This window comes from Balaenoptera borealis (genome assembly GCF_965194805.1).
Source record: "Balaenoptera borealis genome assembly, chromosome: 14".
Taxonomy (NCBI): Eukaryota; Metazoa; Chordata; class Mammalia; order Artiodactyla; family Balaenopteridae; genus Balaenoptera; species Balaenoptera borealis.
In genome coordinates, this window is record NC_138875.1 from 56611443 (window position 1) to 56623611 (window position 12169).

The window sequence follows — 12169 nt, forward strand, 5'->3', positions numbered from 1 at the left end:
TACATTTAAAAAACCATGTAGGAAAGGCATTTACCTCTGATCTTTGTGTTAGCTGTTTGATCTAAAGTTATAAAATTGTATTTAAAAAAATTAGTAAGTTGGACTTTTCACTATAGACCGTTGGCTTTCAAACTGTATTCTAGGAATCCTGGGATTTTTTTTGGTGGCAGGGAGGGTTTCTAGGGACCTCTGTCCAGACAGTGGTAGAGGCTGAGCAGATAGGACTCCAGGCCCTCACCAAAGAGCTTCACCGTTCTTCCTATTATATTTATTGGTGTTGTGTGTAATTTTTTTTTTTTAACTTAGAAAAAAGGGGCTCTGATATCGAAGTGCGTTTCAAACTACAGAGGGAGACTCACTCCCCAGTGCAGCGGGTCTCATTGCATACTTGTCATCTAAGATTAATTTACTCAGTTGAATACTTTAAGCAAAGCACCAAAAATACTCCCACTCTAAGTTATCTTTGTCTGTTCTGCAGTCATGACCTTCACACCCCCCTACCGCCCTCAGGCAGCAACCTCGTAAAACAGAGGCAGATCTGAGAAAATTTATCACTACTCTAAACACAACGTCCTTAAGAAGACGGCTTATTCATGGTGGGACAGAGACACCTTTGTGTACAAAGACAGCAAATTATTATTAGAACAAATCTTGTTATAACAAAATACCTTCATATGGAATAGGTTTATAAGTCCTATTTATAAATCAATATTTCAAATAACATCTGAAGTAAAATTCTGGAACAGTGAATGAATGAGCAGTTCCTTCATGAGTAAGATACAAATATGCTTCTCTTTCATCTCAAACACAGGATGAGAACCTGATTTTCTAACAAGATTTTCACCTTTCAAATATATGTGCTTGTATCAAAATACATTGACTTGTTTTCATAGCTCCTTAAGTGTTAAGGAAGATTTTTCTAAATATTTATACAATGACTATCCTCATGCATCATTATAAACCTGGGTTGAGAGAAGTAGATCTAGTCTCAGATGGGAAGAAAGCATCAGATTAAAAGAAAACACCAGATGAGCAGCTTCCCCAGGTCTTATTGGAAGCCAAGCAGGGAAGCTAGAACAAGTTCGAATCAATGCATTGAATGAACTAAAATCTGCAAGACAGCTTGCCCTGTTGAGCTGTGCACCCGAGGCCATTGCTCCTTAGACATGGGCATTTTTCCCAGGAGAAGCTACTAGGCTTCGGGTATACCCACGGGGAAAGGAGAATAAGAAGATGCAACTGCTAAGAATTTCTTACGGGAACCTTCCCCCGCCCACTGCTGCCGGGCTGTGCTTCTTCACACCCCTGTCACCTAGGCACAGAGCATATTCTCCCTGTGGATCCACACCTGGGTGAGCCTGCAGTGGCACCAACGGTTGGGTCAAGTGTGAAGGAGGTTTACTTTTCCACTGCTAAGTTGTTTACACTCATAACATGCAAGAACAAAAGGAACGTTACAGAAACCCATTGATGGATTTTCTAACCTGCTCAGAAAGGCAACAAATAAGTTAGTCAGTGAGGGGATAGGGGTCAGGAGCAAGAAAAAGCAGAGAAGAGCTGTGAGCAAGACACAGAGCGGAAATCCCACAACCTGCAAACTGTCATTTACCAGTCTCCATTCTCACAAAAGTACTTCCTTTACGGAAAACTCGCTGCTCCCTGACACGATTAGTTTGGTTCACTTAGTAAGTCAACTGAACATGATTTACAGAAAGCTCTTGATCTAATTATTAAGAAATTATTATTGTTTTTGTTAGGGATGATAATGCATGATGGTTATATACATATACATAAAGTCCTTATCAGAGATACGTAGTGAAGTGACGGGATGCGTTGGATTTTCTTTAAGGTCCTCTGGCAAAAATGATGACAAGGGGGGGAAGATGAGACCAGCCAGTAGTTGAGCTGGGTGATGGGAATATGGGGGTTCATTACAGTAAACTCTCTACTTTTGTAAGTGTTTTTAAATGTTCACAATAAAAAGTTAAATGATTTAAAAAATAGGTCTAAAACCACATCACGATAATACTCTTCCAGGTGGTTCCCACAGAAAAATGAAGGCAGGCTTTGATGCCTACCACTGAATTTCTCTGATTCAAACATATCATCGGTTGGAAGATCCACCATTCATTTAATAATCGTTTTTCGGAGGGAAATAAACACGCAACAATGAAATACACACTGATTATAAATTCTATTCCAATTTCAAAATTGTTGTTAATGTGCAACCGGACTGCAGTAATCTGGCAACTTCTTTGTCAACTGTTAATAGGAATCGTTGGGGCTTCCCTGGTGGCGCAGTGGTTGAGAGTCTGCCTGCCAATGCAGGGGACACGGATTCGAGCCCTGGTCTGGGAAGATCCCACATGCCGCGGAGCAACTAGGCCCGTGAGCCACAACTGCTGAGCCTGCGCGTCTGGAGCCTGTGCTCCGCAACAGGAGAGGCCGCGATAGTGAGAGGCCCGCGCACCGCGATGAAGAGTGGCCCCCGCTTGCCGCAACTAGGGGAAGCCCTTGCACAGAAACAAAGACCCAACACAGCCAAAAATAAATAAATAAATAAATTAAAAAAAAAAAAAAAAAGGAATCGTTGTTGTTAAAAGGCCAAGTCTGAAAAGAACGGTGTGCGAGGTCTCCGTTATTTATTTAACTTAACCATCCTTTATTTGATCATTTATTTTAACCCATTAAATTGGGTTAATTGCTTCAGTGGCTGAAGGTTTGCCTTCCTAAAACCTAAGGGGGAAAGTGCGGGCTAACCAGGTCTAAGGATGTCAATAAGCTTGGCGTCTACAGGCCTAGACACGACCGGCCTTGTTTTAATCCTGTATGTTAATGAAAGGAATACGCCTGGAAGATTATAAATGCCCAAGGCACGCGTATCTGGGGATCTTGAAACTAGTTAGAATTTCTGTTCATTCCCTGAGAAGCAGCACCACTGCGGGAGCATCTTGGGGAAGAGAAACCGTGTCGGAAGCATGAGTCCACCCCAAGTTGGTCCAGAGGTGGAGGTTGCGGAGGCAGAGGTAGAGAAGGTGTTACAGCTGCCTGGCGGGGGGGGGGGGGGGGGTCTTTTTTGGGCACCAGGGGCGTGTGGACTCGGCCCGAATCGCCCAGCTCTTCCACACGTTCCCGTTTGGGGTGAGGACCTGCAGGGCCTGCCCACCTCTACGAAAGCATCCCCCACCGCCGGCCCCGGGGATCCGGCCCCGGGCGCGTGCGCAGGCGCTGCGCCGCCGCACTTACTGTCCTCGGGCAGGCTGTTCTCGCGCTCCTCTCTCTCCATCTGCTGGCACCAGCCTTCCATGCGGTCCCGCTCCGCCTGGAGAAGCTTCAGAAACCAGTGGCCGTCCCGGTGGCACACTGACCTCTGCACGGCCTCCAGGGGGTCTTCGGTGATTGAGTCAATCCAGGGGTCTGGGGGCGGCAGAATGGAAGGGTCGAAATCCGCATCGAAGTCCTCGTCGGCCGCGCAGGCGTGGTAGTGGTTTCCTGAGCCCTGGATGCTGACCGTGGAGGTGCTGGCGTCCCGGGAGAACTGTCTGGCCACCGGGCCGGGGCACGAATTGTCCTCTATAGACTCCAGAGAGTTCTCCAGGTTATCGTGGAAGTCCAGGTCGGCCTGCACGGCCGTCGTCACGCTGTTGGATCGAGTGAACCTGCGGAAGCTTGGAGGGATAGAGAGAGACGTGTTAGTTCAAGGATGTTTCTCGAAGCAGAACTACATTCTGCGTCTCTTCGTGGGTGTGCAAGAGGGGGTCTCATCTTCTCAGTCTGCAGAGGTAGCCCTTGACGCCAGCGCATCGATTGCCCTGGCTCTAGTGTAAAGAACACAGAGCCGTCATCTCTGTTCAATATGGAATATGCAAGCGTATCTAGAGAAGGTTTAGAAGTGGACCACAGGCACCGCTCTCAAAGCCAGAATGATGTCCGGGTTTCAACTTCCTCCCCAAATCGGCAGTGGCTTGAATCCTGACATTCAGTGATGGGTAAGTTTGGTGAGGGATAAGGAAACAATTCAGTTATCTCTTAGTCTGCGTAATTTCCTTTGAAACAAGAGGAGAAAAAAAAAAAACCCACCTGCGCCAAAACTATCTTGAATCCCACATAACCACATTTCCCAGGGACAGCTCTTACCTGAAAGCAAACTAAAATGTCATTAAGCTCCCCTTAACATTAAAGCTCCTTTCCCTGGTAAGGCTTCACCTGTCTCTTGATCATAGAAATCATCGTGATAATTTGATACAAAGCCTTTGGGGCAAAATCAGCTCAAGGTTCTAGAATTTTCCGGTATCATCCTTCCCTGCGCCTTTAATTTCCCTCTCCATAGTTCTTCTACCGAGGTGATAAAAGACAACTTGTTAACACCATTTTATATGGACATACAACCAAATGGTTCTAGATGTCTCTTGTTGACCCCTACCGCAAAGGTGAGGATGTATGGAAGGAGGGAGGGGTGGGGAAGGACAGGCGAGCAGTGAATTCTTTCTCAGACAAGGGGCAAGGGAAGGTGTGGGCCTGAAGTAATTTAAAACACACCACCAGAGAGCTTCATTGGCTCCTAGAGCAGACAGGAAATGATGATTTAACAGGATATAAGAGAATATGTCTACTGAAGGCAGCATCAGGTATCTGTTACCCCCACTTTATACTTCTTTTGTTTTTAAGGTAACTTCCTGATCTAATATTTTATTTATTTTTTATTCTGAAGAAATATACGTAACATAAAATTTACTATTTTAACCATTTTTAAGTGTATGGTTCAGTGGCATTAAATACATTCACACTGTTGTACAACCATCACCACCATCCATCTCCAGAACCTTTTCATCTTCCCCAGTTGAAACTCTGTACCCGTTAAACAACTCCCCATTCCCCTTTCCTTCCAGCCTCTGGCAACCACAATTCCACTTTCTGTCTCTCTGAATTTGACTACTCTAGGTCCTTCATGTAAGTTGAGTCATACAGTATGTGTCTTTCTGTCGCTGGCTTATTTCACTTAGCATGATGTCTTCAAGGTTCATCCATATTGTAGCATATGTCGGAATTTCCTTCCTATTTAAGGCTGAATAATATCCCATTATATGTATATAATGGGATATTATATATGTATATAATAATTATTTTTTCATCCATCAGTAGACATTTGGGTTGGTTCCACCTTTTGGCTATTGTGAATAATTCTGCTATGAACATGGGTGTACAAATAACTCTTTGAGACTCTGCTTTCAATTCTTCTGGGTATATACCCAGAAGTAGAATTTTTGAATTATGTGCTAATTCTGTTTTTAATTTTTTAAGGAGCTGTTTTCCCTAGCAGTTGTACCATTTTATCTTCCCACCAACAATACATGTTTTCCAATTTCTCCACATCCTTGCCAACAGTGATTTTCTGGCTTTTTCTTTTCTTTTGGTTTTTAAAAATTTTTTATTGGAGTATAGTTGCTTTACAATATTGTGTTAGTTTCTACTGTACAGCACAGTGAATCAGCTATACATATACGTATATCCCCTCTTTTTTGGATTTCTTTCCCATTTAGGTCACCACAGAGCACTGAGTAGTTTCCTGTGCTATACAGTAGGTTCTCATTAGTTATCTATTGTATACATAGTATCAATAGTGTATATATGTCAATCCCAATCTCGCAATTCATCCCCCCCCCTTCCCCCTTGGTATCCATATGTTTGTTCTCTACGTCTGTGACTTTTTCGATAGTAGCCATCCTAACGGGTGTGAGGTGATATGTTTTCTTGACTGGCTCATGATTATGCCATGTTAAGATGGTTTATTTGCTAGTTGATTTTCAGTTAATATTCAATAGTGCCAGCCTTAAAGGAGAATGCACTGAATAATGTCCATACAACATTTAATAAACCGGATTATGTTTTTTTCTTAACTCTCGTGGAACACTCTATCAGAGCCAATTAATGCTAATATTCTGGTCCCTCAAAAATAAAGAATGAACAGACTGGAAGTCACAAAAAGGAGAGGGTACAATCATCTTAATCAGTCCATGTTTTCCCCCTAGAGAATAAATACCAAGAAAGTAAATGACTGCACAATTGATCTGTGTTCATTATTAGGATGATCACAATACTATACATTGTGATTCTCACCATTCATTTTATGAAGATAGGCCCGCCAAAAAAGGCTGGCCCATCTCACTGTTGCTGTTTGCAAGAAGTTACTTTTGTGGAAGGTATCAGGCGTGGCCATTTTATAAGTTCTTTAACTCTGAAATGGGTCATAGGAAAAATCGCTCAGTGTGAAAGTCTGAAAGAATGTCCTTCCTTGTACTAGCAGTGAAAGCAAGAACAATTGTGCTACCGCGATTCTTCCAGTAACCACTGGCTTCTTGGCTGCGAGAGGCCATTTCTGCCTTCTTCTTGTTCATCCACCAACACGTTAAATGACATCTGAAGCTGAGCTTTCTCTCCAGCTGCATGTGTGTGAATTGGTTGACTTTCCTCACAACAGTTGACATTCTGCCTGTTCCACTAACACAAAATCCCAGCCACGAAAACACTCGGCTCCCCTCTCCAAGATCATGGGCTGCCAGAGGCATTCCATTTCCAAACTTAAGGAAGGCCCAGCGCCTTATTGTTTCCAGTCAGAGCAAACTAGCCAGAGACCGAGTCTGTTCCACACGCAAATCACAATGACCCACTTTCCTTGTGCCTCTGTTTTTATCTACACGAAACCGTACCACCAGCATTCCTGACAGAGGGCTCCTGGCTATATGAATCTTGTAAAGTATCCACCTTCTTCAGAAAAATTACTTGGCAGTAGATGAGTAGAAGTTTCCAGGTTAGTCACCCAGAAAGAAAGAAAAGTTAAGTAAAATTAAAATGGTTTGGGATTAAAAGCGGTGCCTTTGAACTCAGGCAGCCCTGTCCAGGCTACACTGTTTCTCTCAATTAAGTTCCTTAAGCAAGCGCTTTCTTCTACCCTGAGTTTTCAAAGAATGTTCTGCTCTACGAAACGCTTTATGTCTTTCATGTGCAGAGTTCCTTCTGGGTGAAGGGTGCAATCAAGTTGTTGTTGTTTAAAAGTTTTGATAGGAACACAGAGGGAGTCATTGGGTTCACTTCTGTGTTTCTGAAGAGAATAGATCAGTTGCTGGTGGATGGTATAAACCTGAAAGCTGAACCCCGTGGCCTGCTGTTTGCAAACCCACAATTTCCAGTCTTGAAGCTTCTTTGGTCCTTGATGCCCTAAAGGCAAAATGTGTGATAATTACAACTTCTGAAAAGGACCGGCCAGTATTCTGGCCAAAGGAGCAGAAAACCATGAAACCAAAGACTGGACCAACCACTACGGGGTACAATACCTTGTCTGTTCTGAAGGCAAGAGGAAAGGCACTTGTGGGCATTCACCTCTGCTGTTGCTTTGTGCTCTTTCTATGAAACGAGTTTATATTTCTTGTTTATTTATTTATTTATTTATTTTTGGCTGCATTGGGTCTTTGTTGCTGCGCGTGGGCTTTCTCTAGTTGTGGCGAGCCGGGGCTACTCTTTGTTACGGTGCACAGGCTGCTTATTGCGGTGGCTTCTCTTGTTGCAGAGCACGGGCTCTAGGCATGCGGGCTTCAGTAGTTGTGGCACGTGGGCTCAGTAGTTGTGGCTTGTGGGCTCTAGAGCGCAGGCTCAGTAGTTGTGGCACACGGGCTTAGTTGCTCCGCGGCATGTGGGATCTTCCCGGACCAGGGCTCGAACCCGTGTCCCCTGCATTGGCAGGCGGATTCTTAACCACGGCGCCACCAGGGAAGCCTGAGTTTATATTTCTGATGAGAGGATTTTGTGCCCTGCTCCCACCACTTTTCTGTCCAGCAGATTACAAATCAGTGAACAGAGGGTAAACCTCGGAGGCTCATTCTCATCCCCCCTGTCTGATGGGGCTGTGTTTAAACAAAATAAGTCATGAATGAAAACTAAGCACAGTCTATATCTTTAGAACGCACATGCTTTGTTCCTGCAAGTTCAACTATCTGAGACTCAAGCCATAAACTTATCTGAGGGAAACTCCCTCAGTCACACCCGTTACAGAATCCTCTGGCTCCTGGTTCTCTTCTCCATCCCTCTCATCCACATAATGGTTGCTTTTCAGGGCTAAATCTAGTTTCAAAGAAAAAAACGCTAGTCCTACGCTGTTCTGTCTTCTTTAGACATTTTCCCCATGCCTGCTGTCAAGGCTGAATATATGTGGAATTCGAAAATGCTTTTCTTCAAAAGTGCGCCATCTTGCTCTCTTGGGAAATGGCACTTAACTGATGTAAAAATCCAGTATGTCTCATTACATAAAACGAAAGATAGATCAAAAGGTAGGCAAGGGGGGTGAGGAGATTGAGATCAAGAATTAAGACTTTTCCTAACAAAGAGGTTCACTCTGTCCGACGAGCTTCCCAGTTAGAACAGAGCACAGAGGAACCTGCATGTCATGCAACCCTGCTCACAAGTTCAGTGGGAAAAATCTGTCCTGCTGCTTATTTGTATGTGGTTAGCACTGTCCTATTGACAGATTGTAAAACTGCCTCAACACAAGCATCCATTGGTTATTTAAAACCCTCCACGTTCATCATACTTTTGCCTGAAGCTCTCTTTAAGCAAAGAAAATTAGAATAGGTTTTCTACATGAAGACTCTCTCTAGGCCAAATAATTGTAATGCATTTGTCAAATAAAAGAAAGGGAGGGAATGGAAAGTGATGAGAGCGGGCTTGGTATCACCTGATAGTGTCTGCGAGGGCCCAACATTTGGCCATTCTCCCCTTAGTACCAGCGGGGCAGGTGCTGTATCCTTGATGGGTGTCACTATGGGAACCTTGGTTGGGAGCCTCAACAAAACATCCTTGAGCTGACTGTGCCCCAGGAGGAATGGCTTTCCCTCAGCAACCAGAACATTAGGTCATTCGATGGCTCCTGACCCCAGGTAACGAACAAAAGCCTGAGAAGTCTCACTCACAATTCTCTGTTATTGAGTCTTGTTTTGGGGTCAAATGGGGGCCATAGGCTTGTAAGATGGTTATTTTTCTTTTTGCCAACTAAATTATCTTGAAAAGCATGTAAAAAGGAAGAAAGAAAGAAAGAGGGAGGGAGGAGGAGGAGAAAGGGAGGGAGGGAGAGAGTGAAGACGGAAGGAAGGAAGGAAAGAAGGACAGAATGAAGGAAAGAAGGAAAGAAGGAAGGAAGGAGGGAAGGAAGGAGAGAGAGAAAGAAAGAAAGAAAAGAAAGGAAGAAAGAAAAGATGTAGGAGGCATATCAGGAATTATGCCAAGTTTCAGGCTTTTGAAATTTGAATTGCATGAATGCCACACCTTTAAAAGTCAGGTGTACTGGAAGAACTATTTGGCTAGGTTATGGTATTGTTAACTTGGCAAAGAAAAGCGATTGTTTATCAAGTATAATATGGAGAGTGAGTGCTAGGCTTTGTCATACTCCAAGGAAGCTGTGAGGAGTGGGATTGATCCAAAGCTTCTGGGTTGGCAAAGGCTGGATGTTTTTGACTGCCGAAGTTCTTGCCAAGTCTGTGGTCCCTGAACTGGCTGTCAGAAGATGCTGCCTCCATTTTGGCTTTTTGTTTTTAACATTCTGCTTAGTTGAAAAGGCACAAATCACTACAAGCCCAAATGTTTACGTATTTAAGTCACTTACAATCAAAAGAGATCTTTTGTAGTAGTTGACATGGTGTTAAAAGAGAAAACAATGCTCCCTTTCCACATGCTTGTTCCACCCAGTTATGAGGCCACAAGCTTTAACGTGTGAAGCAAGGGAGATGTTAAAAACTCAGAATTGTATGGAAATAGAGGTAATTTTGGTGAAAAATCAAAAGTAGGCTATTGTTTCTAGAAATGGGGAGCAGCTCTCGTAATAGATGCTAGTGCTCTCCTTCCACACCTGTGACTCAATCTCTGCATTCACAAACCTGCTGACATGGCAAGTGTCATTCACAAGCACATTTTTTCCTTTTTGCCACACCGTACGGCTTGCGGGATCTTAGTTCCCCCACGAGGGATTGAACCCAGGGCCCCGGCAGTGAAAGCACTGAGTCCTAACCACTGGACCGCCAGGGAATTCCCCACAAGCACATTTTGATGCCAGCATTTACCCCCCTAACCATTAAGTGTGTCCTCGAGGTCTGTGCATTATTTTGTAACATAGGAGAGAAGGAGATGGTTCCACCAACTGGGGATAAGAAAGACCAGAAGCTATTATGCAAATCACCAAAATGCCCATCTGCTCTCATCCCCATCCCATAAATGAAACATAGATGAAAAGATCTTGGCTTTCCCTTTGCATATCCACACCTCCTAACACGCACATCCTGCTCTAGACATTCACTGTTTTCCAACTTCATCTATTTAACAAAGGAATGGAGTGGGGGTGAGGGAGTTGAAGAGGGAGGAAAAGGCCACAGAGTGACTTACTATCCATTTATTCCGAGATGAGTTTTCTCCTCTAATTCCCTGGTCTCTGAAGGTAAATAGTCCTTGCAGTAACAATGACTCTCACTTGGATGAGCTCCAGATAAATAGGCCAGACAGTTAAGAAGTAGTTTACGAAGACATAAATGGAAGTATTAAATACACATACACTAGGAAAATAACATTCTGGAGTCTCCTTGCCAGAAAATTGCTGTGAGACCAGTAGCTTCTCTCTGTACAACCACTAAAGACATGTCGATTTGTCAACTTGACAATGTTAATAAATAACGCAGAAGTACACCATTGCAAAGCTTCTAGCTCCCCTTAACCCTTTCAATTGTGAAGACCAAAAATTATTGCTTTATAAATTGTTCCAAAACACATATAAATATCTAACCTTATAAAAGATATTTGAGTGGGGATGGGGGCAGGAAGCCAGAACCCATACCACACACTTATCCACATTTACCTCTTGTTTCTGAACTAGAGATTATGCGAGCAATATAGCAACCTGGGAAATAGGGCAACAAGCAGAAAGGCAAGACCCAGGAGGCTGGGCCTAGACCTTCAACTAAAAGTCTCCAGCTGCGTGTAATGCTACTTTAAAATTGAGGGAACACTGCTGGAATGTTGAATCAGAGAACATATGCCTAAAAGAGGCTACTGGTGTTCATTGTATCCAACTTGTAAACTTTAGATATGGAAAGGTGAAGTTACTTTTAATTAGGATGTCTTTGATTGGAATGCTCTTTCTTTCCCCATGATTTCCATACGTTCCAGTACATTCCATGACCTTCCAACCAGAGAATAGTGCTAAATGACAGGGCTTACCCTACCTACAAGACAAATAAAACCTACAGTGATGATTTCTGCTTCTGGCCAAGGTGGAGTAAGAATGACTGAATTTATTTACACTTCTATCTGAAACAACTGTAAAAGATTTACATACCAAAAAACTGGTATTTATATGACCTATCAGTGGATAATTGGAAGCTGACATTAAAATAATACCGTTTACAACAGCAAGAAAAATACGAAATATCAGTGAGCAAAGCTGACAGAATATGTGCAGGACCTAAAATAGCTGTAAAAAAAGAGCTTTAAAAAGAAGGAAGTTGGTGGTCTTACACTACCTGATTTCAAGACTTATTATAAAGCTACAATAGTCAAGACAGTGTGGCATTGGCATAAAGATGGACACTTAGATCAATGGAACAACATAGAGAATGCAAAAATATATCCATTTTTATAAACCAATAAATATTTGAGAAAAGGTACAAAGGATATTCATATGCAAAAAATTTTATCCATACCTTGCACCATATATAAAAATTAACTCAAATATAGGTCATAGACCATGAAATCTAAAACTATAAACATTCTGGAAGAAAACATAGAAAAACTTTGTCACCTTGAATTAGCCAAAGATTTCTTAGATATGACACTGAAAGCACAATCCATAAAAGAAAAACGGGACTTTGTTAAAATTATGAATTACTGCTTTTCAGCTCTGAGAGAATGAAAAGACAAGCCACAGACAAGGAGAAAATATTTGCACATCTCCTGTCTGATAAAGAATGTGCATCCAAAAGGTAAAGTACTCTCACAACTCAATCATAATATATATAAAACCAGCTCTGTTTTTAAAGATTTGAAAAGACATTTCACTAAAGAAGATATATGGGGCTTCCCTGGTGGCGCAGTGGTTGAGAATCTGCCTGCCAATGCAGGGGACACAGGTTCGAACCCT

General features: G+C 42.8%; 1 protein-coding gene and 1 long non-coding RNA gene across 23 annotated transcripts in view; one reads left to right on the forward strand and one right to left on the reverse strand.

Moving 5' to 3' along the window:
* Positions 1–3052, forward strand: part of LOC309610592 — a 40437-nt gene extending 37385 nt beyond the window's left edge. Inside the window, exon 3 of the long non-coding RNA XR_014234064.1 lies at positions 2273–3052. This is a non-coding gene — a long non-coding RNA (uncharacterized lncRNA). The remainder of the gene's footprint in view (positions 1–2272) is intronic.
* The window catches only part of DLGAP1 (DLG associated protein 1), an 856539-nt gene that overhangs the window by 24672 nt on the left and 819698 nt on the right, over positions 1–12169 (reverse strand). For all 22 annotated transcript variants that reach the window (XM_082353525.1, XM_082353532.1, XM_082353530.1 and 19 more), the window contains one exon: positions 3247–3668. In XM_082353525.1, coding sequence (XP_082209651.1) covers positions 3247–3668 — 422 coding nt within the window. The remainder of the gene's footprint in view (positions 1–3246; positions 3669–12169) is intronic.